This window comes from Anser anser, assembly GCF_964211835.1.
Source record: "Anser anser genome assembly, chromosome: 8".
Taxonomy (NCBI): domain Eukaryota; kingdom Metazoa; phylum Chordata; class Aves; order Anseriformes; family Anatidae; genus Anser; species Anser anser.
Window position 1 is genome coordinate 9,834,207 of NC_139728.1, and position 20,158 is coordinate 9,854,364.

General features: G+C 38.9%; 1 protein-coding gene across 4 annotated transcripts; it reads right to left on the reverse strand.

The window, feature by feature from the left end:
- Positions 1–9: 9 nt before the first annotated feature.
- On the reverse strand, positions 10–19,675 carry FIRRM (FIGNL1 interacting regulator of recombination and mitosis). Of its 4 annotated transcripts, XM_083847741.1 has the most exons (24): positions 19,492–19,628; positions 18,907–18,946; positions 18,106–18,194; positions 16,787–16,891; positions 16,134–16,274; positions 15,054–15,216; positions 14,591–14,675; positions 13,915–14,053; positions 13,395–13,475; positions 12,183–12,247; positions 10,342–10,490; positions 9,291–9,399; positions 8,589–8,775; positions 7,484–7,566; positions 7,066–7,117; positions 6,633–6,722; positions 5,360–5,545; positions 4,550–4,672; positions 3,280–3,375; positions 2,737–2,850; positions 2,242–2,346; positions 1,842–1,922; positions 927–1,040; positions 10–629 (listed from the first exon to the last, which is right to left on the reverse strand). In XM_083847741.1, exons 1-24 carry the CDS (start codon positions 19,588–19,590, stop codon positions 444–446), a joined length of 2,682 nt encoding a protein of 893 aa, XP_083703867.1. In that variant the 5' UTR covers positions 19,591–19,628; the 3' UTR covers positions 10–443. The 4 variants fall into 4 exon arrangements, with proteins under 4 accessions (XP_083703867.1, XP_083703869.1, XP_083703868.1 ...); XM_083847743.1 differs by lacking the exon at positions 18,907–18,946 and having other exon boundaries at positions 19,609–19,675; XM_083847742.1 differs by lacking the exon at positions 19,492–19,628 and having other exon boundaries at positions 18,848–18,946.
- Between the last annotated feature and the right edge of the window lie 483 nt (positions 19,676–20,158).

Genomic DNA, 20,158 nt, shown 5'->3' on the forward strand with positions numbered 1-20,158 from the left:
AGCCTTAAATTGTTATTCTTAAGTGTATTTTAAAAAATAATATAAAAACACCTAGTGCCTTATCACCTGTACGTGACAGGAACAACTGCACCTGTTACTTTTACAACACATTCAAACACCTCAGCATTCAAAATACAATTTCATTTCAATGTTTATCATCATACAGGAATTTGAAAGAGTAAGCTATACAGTGGCAATATACAAAGTGACACCTCAGCTGCACAATCGTGTCCATTAAAACATATCACTCCTCCAGCCAGTTATTATAAATAAAAGATGGGCCTCAGTTCCTTTGGGCATACTAACCGAGACTCAGCAGTACAGCAGAGCATCCATCGCCCTGTGTTGTAGTTTGTTCCTCTCCAGCAGTCATGGTACAAAGGCAGTTTTCCTCAGAACAGGGAGTGGAGCTATGGCAGCACCCCTGAAGCCCGCCGAGCACCTTACCGTATACTGTCTCTGAGGCCGGCCATAGCTGTGTGTAGAGCCTCCAGTTTCAATGCAAGCCACGCCGGGGGTGACCCTTTCTGGAGCAGCAGCTTCACAGCCTCTACCGCCCCCTCTATGGTGCCTATGGCTGACTTATACTGCTCCTCAGAGGGGGGGTGACATGCTCTTTTTGCCAGGGGCTGTGGAGTTAAGTAAACAGACATCATTTATAATCCCCTATATGAGCGATCAGTCTCCATCCAAATGGAAGTACTCTTAAACAGGGAAAAGCTGTAAGAGACACCCTTGTCTTGTGCGAGTTCTTCCTGGCTGACAGTAGAACAGAGCATTCAGCTGTAACATTAACGGCCAGGCGTGCACACAGACTTTTTTCCAAGAAAATGGAGGGCAACAAAGGCTGTCTTGAACCTCTTCAGATACTTCCCAGAAATGGCACAAATTTACAATAGAGCCCAGATAATTTGAAGTACACATACCTCTCCTGTTGACTCCAGTTCTTTAGCCATTTTCATAAAATGTGCACTGCAGGTAATCCTTTCTTGTTTCAGGCGTTCTATTCGTGCTTCTGTTGTCTCTTCAGCTTGCCTTACCTAGGGAGAGAGCCACAGGGGAGGTAACTAAAGCAAGAAGGCATTACCAGCCTTCAGAGGTTCTACGTATACCAGAGCAACAGGGGGGAAGAAATCTTAATGTGCAGCTGAAATTGAACCTAGTTTCTGTCATTCTTCTGTGCAAGTTATCTGCTGCAACATCAGTGTAGCATCACTCACTAGCTATTAATTCTTTCGCTAATTATCTACTTTTCAAGTAGTACTCATCCAGATAGTGCTCCCTTAGGTTTCCAGGCAGAGAACATCCACCTCTTTCTAGTTGTCTGTGTTCTGCAGGAACAGCTGTCTGCTCTGCAAGACTGTTTTCTGATGTGCAAAAAGGACTGGGATGTTTCACATTCATACATGTTCACTGAGCTTACAGAAACAAATGCAAGAAGAGGGAGGGAAATCACACAAATGGAATGAAGAAATTGCTGACTTTTTCATAGATACTTTCACTGCCCGCAACAATAACTGCAATTTAATCATTTTCTTTGTTCAAGGAGGGAAAAGCAAAGCATTTTAAATCAAAGTTGAAAAGTCCTGAAGAGCACTGTGCATAGAAGCAACATGTGTCAATACTGTTGACTTAAGAGAATAGAAAAATTCAACCAGATCCCAGTTAACAGATCAATTTAATAATTTATTTAAAATTTGGCTATTTAATCTGCATGTAGATGATGGTACAGACATAAGCCAAATCCTACATGAGTATGGCAGTGAAGACAAGCTCATAAATCCTGTTATGGATGTGTACAGCACCAACTAAGAAAGCAGTAAAATGGTTCGACAACATACCTTAGCCATAAAATTAACAACTTTGTTCTTAATTTCTTCTGAATTAAGGCACTGAGGAACAACATCTTCATGGATTGTCTCCTGTAAAAATGTTGGGTAACAGCAGTTGAGTATGTTCATGTTAACAAAGGAATATACAAAGAAAGAAATGTTTCTCTGGGAAGAATTCTGTGGTGACAGCATTTTAAACATCCTTCCTCACTGCAACCAATGCTTAATTTTCCTTTACTTCCAGCTCCTGAAATCACATGTAACTACATTAGCCCTCATTACTTTTATTCATGTGCAGTAACATCCAAATTGTTCAGTCGAGAGCAATGAAAATTTAAGAGAGAAGAATTTCTGTATGATGAAAGGTAACTGAGCTGAATACACACACCCAAAGTTCTGCTGTGCTTACCTCTGCAAAGTGTCTGAATGCCTCCAGCGCATGCTGATGAATAAGCCACGTCTGGTCAGCCAGCAGAGAAGCAAACAGACAGGACAACTGGGGGATGACTTGCCTCTGGAAAAGAACAAATATCTGTCAATTACAAAGAGTTAGTTGTGCATATCTTACCATTGTGATTTATTACTAAAGAATTGCTCTAAGGTCAAGGGACAGCTTTGTGAAATTAAGAGTGCTACTGCCATATCTGACAGAAAAGCACCGTAAGGGAGATGACATGTTCTGTTCTTTCTTCTTGGAGGTTCAAACATCTGTCTTTTCTAACTGGTGAGAAGCGATGAGCAAATGAGTAAACCTAGCCTCTTACGTGCACTCAGTGTGCGTCAAGGAAAGATAAGTCTCCTAGATGATTATGTCATGGTGCTTTTGTATGTATTTAACTCAGTCCTTTAAATAGTTAGAGCATCTCTTCATCAAAAGACTAAAGAAGGCCACAGTTACCATTACCTGTGCTTCTTGGGGTATGAACACCTTCCCCACAGAAGAGAGAAAATCCAACATTGCTAGACGAACATGATCTGGGGGATCCAACTGGAAAAGGGAAGACTGCAGCGCGAACACCTGCAGGAAACAAACCCCAGCAAAACTCCATCAAACAGCGCACACGAAAACTACTCTGATCATTAAATCTGAGGATGCTGATTTCAGAAAGCAGGACTGAAAACAAAAGGAAATGTGCTGCAGCTTGAATAACTCTGGCTAGGATAAAGCTGCAGTGTGCATCTCAGAAAGAAATATGTTCTATGGCACATCCATACATCCCAGTTATATTACAGAGTAATTGGTTAATACCATTTTTGAGAATCCTAAGTGCCACATACTTGGTTTAAAGACCAGGAAAGCAATCAAGGAAGAAAAATAGTTAGGAATCTCCATGTTTTAAGGCCAGACAATGAAATCACTCATTTGAGATTTCAGTAAATCACAAAGAACTTGGCTTTTCATGAAGTAAGTTATTCGTAAGGTTGTGATGTTGGTTTTTGTTTTTACCTGAGTGATTAATTGAGCATCTAATGCCTGGATGAAAAATTCCAAAAGACGAAGTAATAAACACAGTGTTTGCTGGAGACACGGCTCATCTGAGACCTTGAACAGATCACAAGATATTAGTAATAGCTTAGTTACTAATTTAGTTAACGTATTTTAGTTTATGGAATAACTACTTAAGGAATTTGAAGTTGCAGTAGCATTCCAAAATTCTTAGCCTAATTTCACACACATAAAACAATACATCGTAAGCAGCAGAAGAAAAGATCAAAGCAGAGATACAAATATCTTTAGGTGGTTATATTTCACAAGGCCTTTTCCTTAGATTTTTATTAAGGATCTTTCTTATTCCATTTCTCCTTTTTCCACTCACCAGTATAAGCAAAAAGAGCCTGGCTTGGTCTTCTTTGCACTCTCCCTTCAGGTATTTGTGGACATTGATAAGGCCCTCACAAAACCTGCGTAGGCTGAGCAGTCCCAGCTCTCTCAGCCTCTCCTCAGAGGAGAGATGCTCCAGTCCCTTGATCACCTTTGTGGCACTTTGTTGGACTCTCTCTAGGAGCTCCACATCCCTCTTGTACTGGGGAGCCCAGAACTTGACACGGTGCTCCAGGTGTGGCCTCACCAGGGCTGAGTGGAGGGGGATTGCCTCCCTTGACCTGATGTGCAACTCTCCTTCTAACGCAGCCCAGGATATCATTAGGATTCACTGCCTCAAGGGCACACTTGGCTCTTCTTAATCCCTTCTCTCAAGCTTTCCTTTTTATCTGAGTAATAACCATGACAAATCCTTTTTTCTTTACTCCAGCTGCAGACATGAACGGTTAGGTATATAGTCACAAGCTGGAGGGGTCACCTACCTCCTTGTTCTCAAATACGAGAGGAAGGTTACTAGCTCTGTGGGTTTCCATGTGCTAAGCAGTATCACCATGTTTGTTAATCACATTCTAACTAACATTTTAAATAGGCCAAATACGTAACCGGTATGAATCAGAATGAGGTATTTCAGACTTCTCGTTAAGCAAATCTGAATCTGACACTGCATAACAGATGGAGCAGGAAGGAGCCATATATGTACCATTCAGGAAAATTCAAAGTCCATTTCCCAGAGAACAAGCCTGTCCAATAAACCAGCTGACAGCACATGGGCAGCACAGTTATACTCTCCTTTACAGAAATGGCCTAATCCAAGTAAAACAAAACATGATGAAACAGCAGCACCAGCTTCCCAAAGACATGATGCTTTCACCATCACAACAGCAAATCCTCTCACCTGCTTAGCCCGAAGAAAAGTCCAGAACTGACCAAGCACTCCCAAGATAGATGCCTGAAGTTCTGCCTCCAGAGTGTCACCAGCAAAACTGCAGGCAGCCAGCAAGACAGAAATGGCAATATTCTAGAAGGAAAAAACATTGTGTAAGACCAAAAAGAACCTACATGTAAAACAAACCCAAACCCCAGGCTTGTAATTAAGCATCTAAAATGATACAAGATGGCAAGAAGCCTAATGTGCTGTGTCAGCTGTACAGTACAGCTAATCCACCAGGCCACTGGCCAATAAAGCTTCTAAAGTGAGGAAACCATCCGTTCCTTCTGTGGGAGTTCATATGGTGCTGTAGCTGTTAGCTGCATTGCCAGGCGAAAGCTGGCAGCTGGTACTTCGTGTGGAAATCTCTGGTTTCTCTCGCTCCTCTCCTTTGCCAGGGAGACCAGTGAGCATCTTTCAGATTTGATGCCACGTAAAAACAGCCAGGACTTTAAAACTTAAAAGTAATTGTATGGCATAGTATAAATTGGAAATTGTAAAGAAAAATACATCTGCCCACCCAGAGAGCAAACAGCAACTAGAGTAACCAGTAAATCACAAGACCTCCGCTATCACCCTCAGAGCAGAGGGTCCTGAGGTGCTGCGTACTATAAGAAAACATTAAAATAAGAGCTCTTGATTATGCATTTGCCGATTAATAATGGAAGAAAGTGGTGCAACAGACAGAGAAACAAAACTGAGGACAGCCACAGCATCCTCACAGTTTGGAAATCCAGAGGTCATGCATTTTCACAAAGAGAAGCCAATCTCCTTTACCACAGGTTGGAGCTCTCCCACAGCATGCCTGCTATTCAGCCATTGCCTGCATTGTGCGAGTCCTGCCACACACAGCTGATGGGCCACTCGTTTCCCAAGGTCAGGATTCAGGGCCTTGAGGGATACATGCTGCCACACAGCCAAGTTTTCCACTTCTTCTGGAAGAAACTTATGAGCAAATTCCACCTGCAGATAAGAGTATAAAATAAATTCGTTCATAAAATAATAAGAAGTAAAGAGACTAGAAGAGAATTTGATAGCTCGTCAAAAAGCTGAGAAACCAACAAACAAAAATGCACTACTTACTTGCTTTAGAATACCACCAGCTCCCTGTCACATATAGGACATAGAGCAGTTAAGCAATTTATTCTTTCAGCTACTTGAAGCAATAGCCTTAGACAGTAGAAGAAAGCTTAAGGATCATAAATATGTATCACTTTGCTAAAGCAAACCCATATTTACAGACTAACTTAGAGAACTTGACAATTAAACCCTTTCTTATTCCTGAAGAGCGATATACCAGTGGATTTTCCTGCAGCAGTCAAGTCTCCTTATTAATAATGAATCAGTTCTGCCAACATCTATGTATCAGAAATAGGCTGATCATCTGTGATGATGAATCTTAAGAGTTTGCAGAAGCAGGCTGTTTTTCTTCCTACCCTGAGACAACCTGGCAACAAAATTTGAGCCTACTTGTCTTTTTCAGAGATGCTGCAGGGAAAGAACATATAAACAGCCACTATTGTCTCCCTGTGCAGCAGATGCTCTCTGTCCACACATGAGTGTATAACAAAGAAGTTAGAAGCGTATTATCAAATAATGAAATTACTTTGTCTAGAACTGTTTTTACCCTGATGATTTCCTTGGTATTAGTTATGTATTCCAGCATGATTCTTTGTTGTAATCTCTATTAAACAAACACAAGGGACAAGTAAGAGTTTATGCCCTCATAAACACCAGGCGCAGGTTCAATACAGGGCATACAGTTTAAGTAACTCTGGGAGATACACTCTTTTCATACTTAGTCAAAAAAGGACATCACTGCCACCCAATAAGACCACTATTAGAGAAGTGCTCTTCAAAACAACAAAGGCACATACACATCTGCACAAATCAGGATCCACTATGACAAAGTAATAGCAAGTGCAATATCAAGTAAAGCAAGTGAGCACTCAACATCCTGCCATTTCTGAAGGGCAGAAGATATTTTAAACACAGGCCACTGATTCAAAGCTCTTCTGTTAAAGTTAGAATATGCTGGCACTGTACTTGCCTGATGATCTGGAGCCATCAAGAACAGCATACGCCTCAACAGAACACCCAGAGCAGAGACCTGATAACACTCGTTGGGCCAAGACTTTATCTGAATTAGGATAACAGGAAATGCATCTAATTAAATTAAGAAAAAAAAAATCACCACTCAGCAAATGAATTCTTTACACAATGTTCTGAGAGTTCCTATGTGAGATCAGAGCAGTAGCACTAAATAAAACAGTGAAGGACATGTCAGAAATACTGGGTATAAAGATTTCTATTTGCACAGTACTGCTTTTGCTCATTGTTAGCCCAATATAAGGAATTAATGAAATCTCAATTATGGATTTGGAAAAAAAACATTAAACTCTTGTCTTTGGTCCCTTAGAAAGTTTGCAGTAGAATTAGGGTTAAAACTGTTGCTGAATTCCAAACATCACTTTAGTTCTTACCAATTGAGCGATCACAACACAGTGGTGAGTGCACAGCTCAGCTGTTCCATACCTAGAACGTGAAAAAGAGAGAGAAGTTAGTGAGTCTGTGTTTCCTAGTCTTCTACAGATTAAACAGTATAATTCTTGTCTCAGAGATAGCCATTTCCCCTAAAATATTTAAACTTGATGGACACCGATACAATTTACTTGAGAGAACTGCTCCAAAAAAACCCAATACGCAATAGAAAAATTATGTTCCCCTTGTATGAATGTAAAAATGGCTACGCCATTTCTGCTCCTAATTTGCAAAATACGCTCTACATTTGAAAATAATCCAATTCTAGGACAATTTTGTCTTAAAAAGGGAATTACATGCAACAACAGAACTAACTGGATCTGTGGAAATCCTGCTTGACTTCAAATGAAGACATCTTACCGGGCAAGGAAGCACCACGAGTCTATTGCTAGCAGAGATGTGATCATACTAGAACCCAGCACAGCATCCAGCAGAGCATACTCCTGAGGAAAACATATTATTTAAGTTCAAGCAGAAACAGACTGGAGGCCTACTATTGCTTTTACTCCATTAATTGGCATGAAACGTAATAAGATTTTCAGCTTTCCCAATTTGAAGTGTTCTAATAACTGATTTTCATCCTCTGTATTCAGCTACAGTACTAACCAAACAGCTACATCCTTAGTTTTGCATACTTTGAACATACACGTACATTCATTACAATGAGCTGAAGATCCCTCACTTCTCAAAATATTTCTCCATGCACATCTCTTCATTGCGAGGCAACTCTTAATGAATATATATAAAGCAACGGATCACCAATTTTTTTGCCAACTTTATTGGCACCTTACTAAAAAAATAAATCAAACCTTTCCTCTTTTAGGAACACAAATTTTATCTGAAAGCAGCATGCAGGAAAAAGAAACTAAATTAGGGCTATAACGTTTATGACAGCTCTTAACTTTTTAAAGCTTTACATTTATGCATAGACAAAAGAACCTCTAGATAATAAAATGTGAAAAACTTTTAAAATACTACATAACAGTAATCAAATCCCAGAATACTCCTCCGAAGTAGAAAATTTTTCTTACTACCATTTTATGGCGTGTTCTTAGCGGAAATCATAACAAGATAGTCTACTCGAATATTAAATACCACTTTCTTATTACTTCACAGTATAGATCAACAAAACCAGGTATACTTAATACAAGTTAAATACTGCGTAAAAGAAAGCACTGAACTTTTAATAACAACTTCATGCCCCCCTGCAAAGAGAACAAAAGTTTCTAACACAATTAAATTTCCCAAAAACTTGTAAGAAGCTTGATTTTCCTCATTGCCTCACAAATGATGTTTTCTGGATACCTGAACTCCTGCATCATGGCTGCTGTCTGAAGAATAACTCAAAGCACTTTGTAACTAATCATCTCTTCAGAGCTAGATCATTAGCAAGAGCTCATTCTTTTTCAAGTATTATCTATGCATCAGAACAGCTGAAGAAATGATAAGCAAAAATCAATCTTACCAGCTGAGGAAAGTGTGATGGGAGTGTGGAAGCAATGTAGGAGCACAGGTGAATGCAGACATAGTGATACAGGGTGATGGGAACTGCTGGCTGTCCTGTGCCAATCACCTCTGGCAAACAAACAGGGAGAGAAAGCTCGGCAGAACATTGCTGGAAACTGAGGAAAAGAGCTGAGAAAAAAGACAGGCTGGGGATAGGGTTGAGGGGTAAGAAAGGAAGGAGAAAAAAAAAAAAAAAGAAAACAGTTGGGTTACAGATAGGCAAGTCCAAAATCCTGCAAACATCATCTCTACTACAGAATCTGTGTTTCTGACTAGAAGCTGCGGCAGTAACTTCAATGCTTTATTTGTATGTAGATGTATATTTCTGACTACCTTCCTCGCTTACAAATTCAAGTCACTATTAGAGAGTTCAGGCATAAAAATGCAAGTATCGACAAATTACATGTTTACCTCTTTCTTTGACCTGGACTTAGCCTAATACTATCCCTTTCCCAAAATAACAAAGGCATCTCTGGCTCTGTGTCCTTCACCCCTGAAGCAGAACATCAGATGATGTTTTTCCCAGCATAAGGATGTAAATTGATAGTCTGTCAAACTTTGCTGTTGGGTTGTGAGGGAAATCTGAGCAAGTAAGCCCCTTTGTTCACCCACACTGACTGATCGCTCTGGTGAAGAATTACAGTGAGAACTTTTTTAGTACCGTTTTCCTGTGTTCCAGAGGGTTTGCACTTCTTCAGGCTGAGAAGACAGCTTGTCCATGATGGCAATCAGAAGGAGACACTGGGGCAGCTGCTGCTCAGGAGGAAGACCTGTAGAGTTTTATTTTGAAGTGTGATGCTAGTCACCCTTGGAAATACATATGCTGTGTAAACTAGCTTTTAAGCAATTGACAAATGATGAAGAACTGATGATGCAAACAAGTTCCCAGTAAAACAATCCAAAATCTCTTACATACTCAGATGGAAAAAAAGGGAACATTTCAACATGAACATTATGTTTGAAATGAAAAATGAATGCAATATCCTGCATCTGGTAGAAGCTACAATATTGCAGTTCTGAAGTGTTGCTGCAACATGCTGCAAAGGAGTTATAGTCCAGATGCCTCATCCTTCCAGTCTGCCTGAAAGCACTGGGTGCCTCAGACACCGAATACACAAAGTTTTCTTCCAAGTGTTGCGATAATCACAAGGCCAGAGTGCACATATGAGAGAGAAGTAAGCCCAGACTGCACTGACAAAAGGAGCAACTGCTGCTCACATCGTAAATCCCACACGGTAGCACAGCTGTCTCAGAATTATGACATGTTGGGCAGGGCACAATTTTTAATGGTGGTTATGATCATCCTCCATTTTGAAGACATATTATTTTCCACTGAAAATACATAATTTAGGAAAAATAACTGTCTTCCTCCATCAACAGCACAGCAGAACGCGTTTACCTTACTTTAAAAGGTTGTGATACAGATATAGATTGAAATTATGCAAAGCAGCAAAATTAATAGGATTTCTGTTAACCAAGTTAATATTGCAGTTATTGTGAGTGCTTTGTAAAACACGCATTCAACAGCAACATCAACTGCTACACAAATTCACCTGAACGAGCATGCAGCTGCCTATACCATAGTACTTACAAAAGAAAAAGAGGCAAGCAACCCAGTACAGAATGTGGTCCAGAAAGACAAAATATCAAGCCAGATCCCTCAGAGATGGTTGCATAGTATTGAAACAGTGGTAATTGTATTTTAAACCCACCTAAATTGTCACTTAACACTTGCTCCATAAAGGGGCTAAAGGGAAGAAGCTGGTTGATGAGAGGGTCTAGAGCCACAAGAAAAACACGGGATATTTCATCTCGATGAACCTCTGAGATCACTGGAGCATAGAGACTGGGAGGAAATTTGCTGAGGGAGATGGAAAGAAACATATTCTCAGTACAATTACTTTTCAAAACAGCTACAAAAAGGCAAACTCATGATCTCCCTGTTATTGTTAAACAAAAGACAGAAAAGACTCCTCATTTTTTATTATCTACTATAGCCTGAAAGTTACAACTTTGTATTCAGCCTTTAAAGTAAGCTTCAAAACCCTACATTGTATTAAACATTGAAAGAAAAACCTACAAGCTCACAGAACAGGCATGTAAGATATGTAATATTAAGAAGAAATATACTGAATCACCAAAAAAGACAAGCAATGACAAGCCAAGAAGACACTTGTAGAAAAATTGATAGTCATAAATATGACAGTACTAATTTAAACAGACAACACTAATAAAAGGGTACCACTTAATTTCTTTGAAAAGAAAAAAAGAGAAAGCTGAGCAGTAAAAGAAAGTGATATAAGAATAAAGTAAAAGAGATCATGAAATGAAAACCTACTTTTGTAGCTTATAAAGAGACTGTAAAAATGGTAACTTCCTACTTCAAAAGTCTGAATGAAAAGAGTGAATGAAAGTTTACAGCCTTCCACTTGAGAATGTGATCCACAAGGTAAGTAAAGTCAGAAGAGGGAACTCTTTTTTTTTAAAAACAAACAAACAAACAAACAAAAAAACCCACAACCACCCACCACCTGATCTTGGATCTTGCAGCAAAACATTCAGTAAACTCACACACACATCTCACTACAGAATCTGGTTTCAATTCCAAAGGAATAACTGAAATCAGACCTCTCTTTCACTTTGCCCTGTTCTTCCCCACTACTGCAGCACACAGAACAAGTCCTTTGCAAGAAAAATGATAAGCCGTTTGCAGATTATAGAAGGGAATACTTATGAGCATCATATTACTAAAGCTTTTGTTTCCGGGAGAACCAGAGTCCTGTTAGGAGATTTCATGAGACTGCAAGCACAGCAGCAAAGCTGTGACAAAAAAAAATAATCTTAGATACTGTTTCAAATTCCCCTCAGGACGAATATTGCCATACTTTGACTTCAAGTAGAAAGGATCTGTCCAAGTGTTGCTACTGACACCTGCATTTACTCTATTTTTTTTTTCACTAGAATTTGAGACAAAAAAAGAGCGCAGGGCCATTTAGTTATATATGAAAGAGAAATTAATTAGGATTGCTAGGAAATGGTAATTCTCTATTGTCTTGACTTTGCATGAGTTGACTAACATCATCACACTACTGTTTTAAAGTACACTGCTGGGCCACTGTTTTAACTCTGCCTAACAGCTTCATGGCAGGGTGACTGAAGAACAACTTCTACCTTCAGGAATTCTGACTTTAGGAAAAACAGTTTTCAAATAATCTTTCCTAAGCAGACCCAGTGTCCAAGCCAATCAATGCGCACATTCTAACAAAACTTAATGAGAAATGCTGACATAAGTAATTGCAACCAAGTTAGTGGTTTGGCGGTATTTGAAACTCACAGCATTGATGAAAAACAAATTTAAGGTAACTTAGTACCATACAAAAAAGCACAATTTATACAAAAATCTTTTTAGATTTCTGTGCGTGAAAAAGAAAGCAACAGTTCTAGAACAAGAACTCACCTCAAAATACTCTAACTTTAAAAATGATAATTCATCTCCATACCTGGAAATGTTATTAAGATGCTATCAGTAGTTAGTTATTGGTACTTCACTTACCTGTATATCTGAAGAAACAGCTGATGCAACTGAGAGCATAAATCCGAGAAGAAAGAAAGAAATTCCTGCAAAAGACATTAATTTTGAAAGGTACTTTTAATGTAAAATACATGATTATGTTTTTTTCCGGTTCTACTACTTTCATGTGTGAAATACTACACACGAAAAAACTGGTTAAGTTGCAACAATCCACAGCACAAAGCAAGTGCAAAACAAACAATAAACGAAGTATTCCTAGGATTAATTACTACACATATATATTTTTTTCTGAAACGTTATGTTTCTAGACTTAGTTAAAAAATAATAAGAACAGTTGTAGTAGCCATAGAGAGCTGTAAAAATCTGAAATGCTCTACATGCTATAAAGCTGTCTTATCCTGTCATTATGCTGTTCATTTTGTGACAAAAAAAAATACCAAAGTCTTGCTTTGACACTATGGGTCAAAGCAGGTGCAGAGCACACCACCACTGCTATTCATAGAGAGCAAAATTCTTCCACGTGCATTCTAAAAATGGGTAGATTTATGGCATCCCTTCTAATAACCGGGAGATTAAATCACAGCAATGAAGTGGTTTGGCCAGGGAGAGAGCAGGAAGTTAGTGTCAGAGCCAGTACCAGTACAGTTTCATTTCTTACTATGAATGCCACATCCAAACTATTTGACTGTGCTGCCTGTTCAAGTATGTTGTCCCATGGCAAAAGGTTATAAGTGCTACTCAGGAAAACATTTAGGTGAAAATACAAATGAAAAGGGAGCTACTCATGTCTTTAAGTCTATTTGAGAATTCTATTAGTCTCAGAATAACAAAGAACTTCAGAAAGTTGAGCCACGACTGTGATCATTAGGGAAAAATGAGCAACAATTCTGAAACCTTAGCAACGAGATTCACCTTCTTAATTCTTCCAGCTAAAGTTGCTACTGCATTGACTCAAGGCTGCAAGTAAAGACCAGGCATTTCCTACCAACTCCTCAGTGACACTGCTTGTAACAGATTTTTTTTTTCTTTCTGTTAAATCACATCAATAATCCTGCTTAGGCTTGTGAGTGTATTCAGGTGGAAACTACAAGAAGGTTACGTATGAATGTTGGTTATACCACTCATATAGTATAGTTGTAAATTGGTAAGATATTATGGAGTACATAATTATTCTGTTTGCAGACCAGAGGTTTATATTCGATACTAATGTAGAATTCAAGGAATAAAACCTACCTTGGTGTAGTGTACAAGGGAATTAGCAAAGAATCTGCAGAGTTTGACAGTCTTCTGAAACAGCCTGAGGTCAGTGCCCTCCTGTCCAAAAAAGCAGTTCTAAAATTTAATATACAGAGTAACATGCTACAGATGAAACTTAAACTGCTAACAGTGCTCAAAAACTATTTCAAACTCGATTCTCTACAAATTCTGCAGCAATGGGGGAAAAACTTTAGAAATCTTCAGTGTGCCTCAATATTTTTATACCAATATTGAACTGAAATGTTATCCTTTGATTGACCTTGGGATATCATCAGTTTAGAAAACAAACAAAATTCCCAGAGTATGGTGTAAACTTGTTTTCAGTGCCTCACTAAAACATCCCCAATGTAAACAAAGTCAATGGGCCTGATTTTCTGGTGGTTTCAAAAGAACAAGGGATTCTGCCTAGCACATTAAAAAACATCAAAAAAAATCCAAGCAAAGTGAATTTATCTTCCTCAAGTTCAACAGCAGCTTTAGAACCTTTCTAATTTACCTGTATGTCTGACATCTTCATTTCCTCAGCCAGTTGCAGGCAGGATTGAAAAGAAAGAAGAGTATCCTTGCACAGGCCACTGAGGATGTCACTGTGTTTCAGGTGGCACTGCAGCAGAGAATGATGCTTCAGGCTTTGCCTACAAGGCAGGAATATAATCAGATACTTAATTGTCAGATGTGATCATGCATTAAGTTAATATAAATCCAAATATCTCATTTTTCTATTTAGGCTTTCATACCTCACTAATCAGTGCAATACCCATGTACAAGGAAACCAGAAATGTAGAGGGAACAGCCCTCTTTGTAGCCATGACAGAAGCGCAAAGGGGAGGTAGGATGAAAGCACAAGACAGCACAACTCAAGCCAAAAACATGTACAAAACTGCAGGTCAGACCTCTAAAGATTATTTATTCAAACAGTGCTGTTTCAAATGCTCTTCTGTATTGCAGTGTAAAAAGTCATTACGTTTACTACTTTACTATTACTTTTTCATGCACAACTCCTAACTGTTTTCACTGGCAGCGCAGTGCTTACTAGCTAAATTTCCAAAGGAACTGAATTCTCTAATTTCAATTTCAGCTGAAACTCTGAACATGAAACTAGTGTAACTCTGGTTATATAAAACCACAGTCCAGTCACATTACAATAAGATGCAAAGAGTTTAAAGACATACTTGATTATGAACTTCCACGCATTGGCATGAAGTGCATGGTCCATATTGGAGATGACAGAGCAGATCTCTAGCACGGTGTGGATTACTGTGAAGGAAATAATAATAGCAACAACTGAGTTAAAGCAGATTCCTAAGTTCACAGCTATGCTTCTCTCCTAGCAAAACAACAGCAATCACAAACACTAGAGAATACCACCACGCTGACACTGAATCAGGAATAGCTCAGTGCTTAGATGCCTCCCCTTTCCTACAAACCTATGCAACATCCCCCATCTCACAGAGTTTCAGGAGAAAAAATGAGTATGCTTCAAGCTGCAAAATGCTGCCTTCTGAAGTGCTGCTGGTCAGAACAGCAGGAACTGAGCATGATCAGTTTTAAAGATTTAAACATACTTCCTACAGAAAAGAAAAAAAAAAAGCTGTTTTTTGAACAAAAGTCAAAAAGCTTTAGAACCACATATACCTGACACCATATCTGTGATGTTATCTTCAGCAGAAGCAGAGCCCACAGAAATCTGATCAAATAGTTCCATCAGCTGTTTCTGAAGAGAGTAAGTTTCCTTGAACATCGCTTGTAGAAGATCAGAAATCAAGTGTAGATGCTCACAGTACACTGATTCGCTGTCCTGTAGGAAACGGGGAAGAAGAGGTTAAAAAAAACACACACAGGAATCACAATCTGAGCAAGGCATATATGTACCTACTTTAACTCAATATTGAACCTGATCTATAGTTTCTGATACGGACTCTTATTTGCTAAATATAAAATGCTAGTCACCTGCAGTCTAATCAACAGCTAACGAAGTCTGTCTGGCTCTGGTGAGTATCGTTGGCTTTGGATTAGGCTTTGATGCATGAACCTATGATCATATTTCTGAACAAAGCTGTACAACATTAGCAACAAAGGAAGTAGACTATTTCAAATATTTCTCAATACTTTCAAATTAGCATTGTTAAATAAAAGGTATGGCAAATGAGTTCAAGCCCTGACATGGAAAACCGCTGTAAATCTTTCATTAAGAAAGAAAAGTTGAAAAGTGAAAATGAAGGCTGACCAAAAGCTATTGTCCTCACGATAACCTTCTTTTATTTTCACTGTTTAAGGGGCACTTACTTGTTGTATCTGAAACCAATATACATTGCTCATTGTACCTAACATAAGGGTCCTAATCTCAACATTCAATCCACTTTGGAACTTGCATAGAAATAAGTAGCCGTTTTGGTCACCATTTGTAGCTCCGAAACCTACTGCAGTTATCAGAAGCGCACAGATGTCACAGCCTAAATTCAAAAGCAAAATGTTCAACTGACACTGATGCGAAATTTGAGAATAGCATAGCCCATGTCTAGCACTGCCAGGTCAGAAATTCTGGGCAGACAGCTAAAAAACCATCTTTGTACTTGTACACTAAGTACATTCTGTAAATGATTAGATAGCAATAAAAAAAATCTACAACAATATTATTTTGAATTAGGAACTTCTCATAAAGGGAACATTTCCTAAAAACTAACCAGAAGGGGAATTTTTCTAACAGAGACCTACCTTGCAGTGTGTAAACGTGTTCTTTATTACATAAAGAACAGAGGATGGAAGGGTGCGGATATTCTCCAGAGGCACACACTCTTGCAGCGTGCAGACATACCGTACGCAACTGGTCAGAGTTTCCAACAGTTGCACTATAGTCTTAGATCAAGAACAAACAACAGCAATCAATGTTTTTCAATCCCACAGTAATTTCAGAAGCACCTTTTTTTTTTTTGTGGAATTGCTCCTAGGTTCTTACAACATTTAAAGTTCACAGCTATTTGCATAAATAAGTTGTTTATTAAAGATGAATTCCATAGCTTTTTTCTGATATTATACCCTCTTTGAAAGCCTCGTATTTCTTTTCACTACTGTTCTCAACTTACAAAAAATTTTAAACTCCAAATTAAGTGACTGCATAAATAGTTGCCAGATTTACTGTTTAAATACGGAGAATTAAATTCCATTTACATTAGATACTAAGCAGAATTTGAGATTTTCTTTAAATTCTGATTAGATCACATGCTAAATGTAGTCAAATAATTCACAAAATTTTAACTGAACTTCAACTGCAAAGGAAGTTCAGATTACATTTTTACGAGTTGGCTAGTAGTATAAGTATGCTAAAATATGTTAATTTCTTAGGTAAAATCAAAGCATAATAGACTTGCCTGTAACAGATTCCTTACAGTACTGCATAACTCTGTATTCTGGCTGGTTAATCCTTTGGCCTCACTGGATAATTCATACATCAAGTTATCATACAGCTGTAGAGTCTGTCAGAAAAAAAAGCAAAGCTGGAAATTTATATATTGAAAGGTGTAACTATTTGTGTGCATATGTTTATATCTGCTTGCTTGCTTAGACTGCAGTCATAGTCTACTGAGATAACTCAAGGAGTAAATAATGCTTTCTAGCATTTAAATCATAAAACTTGATATACCAAGATGTGAAAACCATCTATTCTTCTCAAATTACAGCCAGAAGTTAAGTTAGCTGCTATTTTCTAAAAATCTGTTACCAAAATAAACTTCCTAGCTAATTAACTTAACAGATACCTCATTCTAACAGAGATTTTTTTCTTAATTAAAACCACACCATTTTGAGATAAAAGGTTATTTTCTTTTTGTCTCAGAAAGTGTTTTTTGTTGAGAACAATCATTAACATTTCGAATAAAGAAATAACGTTTTAAGACCTACAAATAACAATTTCTGCTTTGGTCTAGGTCCATGTATATTTTACGAGAGATCCTGCTGAGACTGCAAAGACAGAACAGCTTCTAGGCACGTGCAGGGTACTACATAAACTGGTATGGCACAGTAATCCCTGTTCAGGATATGCATGTTATGAGCCATTTTTCTTGTAATCTCTAAAATCTGCTAGAAGACATGCAAGAAAGGAAATGGAAATCAACTGGGCATTTTTACAGGCTTGTTAAAGTATACAAGCTGAGGCCTGAAACTCAGCAATTCACTACTGCTTTAAGTCCACTAAGATGTATGCGCTGGAGAGTTTAATATTACAGCCCAAAATTCTCTATTATTTAATCAAAAAAGAGACCTTCTGTTAGTCATTGCCTAAAAGTTTATTCACCATATTACTCACAAATATCACAAAAATTATTCATGATATATGGTTGTTGGGTTCTTCAACTTATTTGTCCCGAGAGCCTGCCCCAAGTGAAAACAACCTTAGTCATTTATAAAAAGCCTACCTTCTCAAAAATAAATAAAAAACAATTCTGTCACTAAATATAGAAAGCAGAACATCATACGTTTGATCCTCTCCCTACTGTAAAGAATAGTAAAAATCATATAAATAATCCAACAACGTAAAACTGTTAAATTTTTAAGGGGTAAAATGTTTATTTCAAGCTGTGCTTGCAAAGCAATGATTCTATAATGAGACCTCAAAAGAATCAAGGCACTCTAAGCAGGTTTTTAGCACTGCACTGACTGAAATTTTCGTATTTCATTGAAGGTGTCATACCTTAGGCAATACTTTTGAGAAAAAAGTTTGTTCCAAATCTGCAAGGCTGATATGAGGCAAAAACATTTCAGTCATGATCCTCAGAACACCTGCAAAGCAAAATATTTCTAAAATGTTACTGAAAACCATTTGATTATCAGAAGTATGTAGCTACCAAGCACATGGAAGAAAGAACTGAGTGAAGTGGAAACTGGTCAGATACTTGATTTTGAAACAAGTAACATCACATTTGCAACATATGCATTTTCTGAATCATCAAGTAACAATAAAAGCTCCAACGTGCATAAACCCATTAATAACTGCATCACACCTGACTACACTTAGTTGAAGGTGGGGCACAACTGTTTGCCCAAAGTCTGGGCAATTTTCCATGTTCTTAAGTGCAAACAGTTACACATCTGAAGTGCTGGCTGGCACTAACACACAGCTGAGCAGTGAATGTTAGCGAGAGTCCTAACCAGGTGTATATCAGCATTTTCTTGATCACTCTCAGGTATTACAAGAGTTCAACCACCTGTCAGATAACGGCCAAAAATACAATAAAATACAAGACAAAAAGCACTCCTTCTTTCAGCAGTCTACAAATCAGAAGTAGCAGAAAGGAAAAAGCAGCCTTACGTGTATAGCTTATAGGTTTTTCTAAAACATGCAATTCCTGTAACATTCAATGTCCAGCAGGATTGCTAAAGGCTGTGAAAGTAGGACACCAGTGATAGCGTAATTATTTTTAACTAGTGCAGACCTTATATTTGCAATACAATAAGCCTTAGGAAGAAGCAGCACCTCTTGGCCACTACTTACGAACGTGCTCAGTCCAGTCTTCAGACTCTTGATACATACAGTAAAAACGTTAAAGAAAGTCAAGTTCATTCTGCCATAAAGATGTAATTTCTCACACTATGTGCTGTGTGGGCTTTAACCACCTCATGAAATTAACGGGGATGCTCCACAGCTGCTACGGGTGGGTGCTCAGTACCCACATTCCAGCAGCACTGTGCCAGAGAGTAAGATTTGGGGGTTGTGATTTGTGGGCTATGTTTTTTGTTTGTTTGACTTTTTTTTATGGGGGCAACAGGGGTGTTATTGAAAGGGCTAGAAGAACCACACGGTATTTTCTACTGCAGTTTTTTATTTTACTTTATTATTTCGGTGAAGGGCAGCGCTTGCGTTCAGTGAAACCCAGCACACCCGGCTTTTCTCTCCTGTTTCACCCCTTGTAAAGCTTGCAGCGCTTTTCCCTCTCACAAGTCGCTTTGCTCGACCCGTGCAGGCTGCCCATCCCGCCCCCCCGCCATTTTAGGGTCACTCCCCCGACGGCGGAGACCCCCGCACAACCCACTCCCCACAACAACCCAGCAGCCGAACCGCCTCCCGGGGGAAGGATATGAGGAGCCGGGGCAGGACGGCGGGCAGCTCCCGGCGGCAGAGCTCCCAATCCCAGCCGCCCAGCTCCTGCAGGAGCAGCTCGGGGTCGGTTCGCGACATGGCGGCCGCTCCCTTCACCTCAGCGCCGGCGGCTGGAAGCGGCGCGAGCCGCGGCTTTTCCCGCCGCTATCCCAGCAGCCCCCGCGCGGGACCGGGGCGGCTGCGTGCGCGTAGCCCTTTTGTGCCCCGGCCACGCGCATGCGCATTGCGACGCGGAAGGAGGCAGCGCAGCCATGTGGGGCAGGGGGAGAGCGGGCAGCGGGGTACGGGCACCCCCTGCCAGTAACGGCTGCTGAGCTTTATCTTCTTATTTATTTTTTATCATTTTATTTTTATTATTTATTTTTATTACTTCATTTATTTTTAATTTTTATTATTTCTTTTTTTATTCTTCAGTATTTTATTTTTTATTAGTTTATTCTTTACTATTTTATTTTTTACTCTTTTATTCTTTATTATTTATTTTTCATTATTTTATTCTTTATTATTTTCGGTTTTTAAACAGGACCCCGCTCTCATTTTTCAATAGGATGCTATCAGTATTTTCTTTCAACACGCTATTCAACCCTTCCTGTTACCATCTCGCCATTTAACGATGCCTAAAACTGTTTTTCACTCCTTTTGCAGA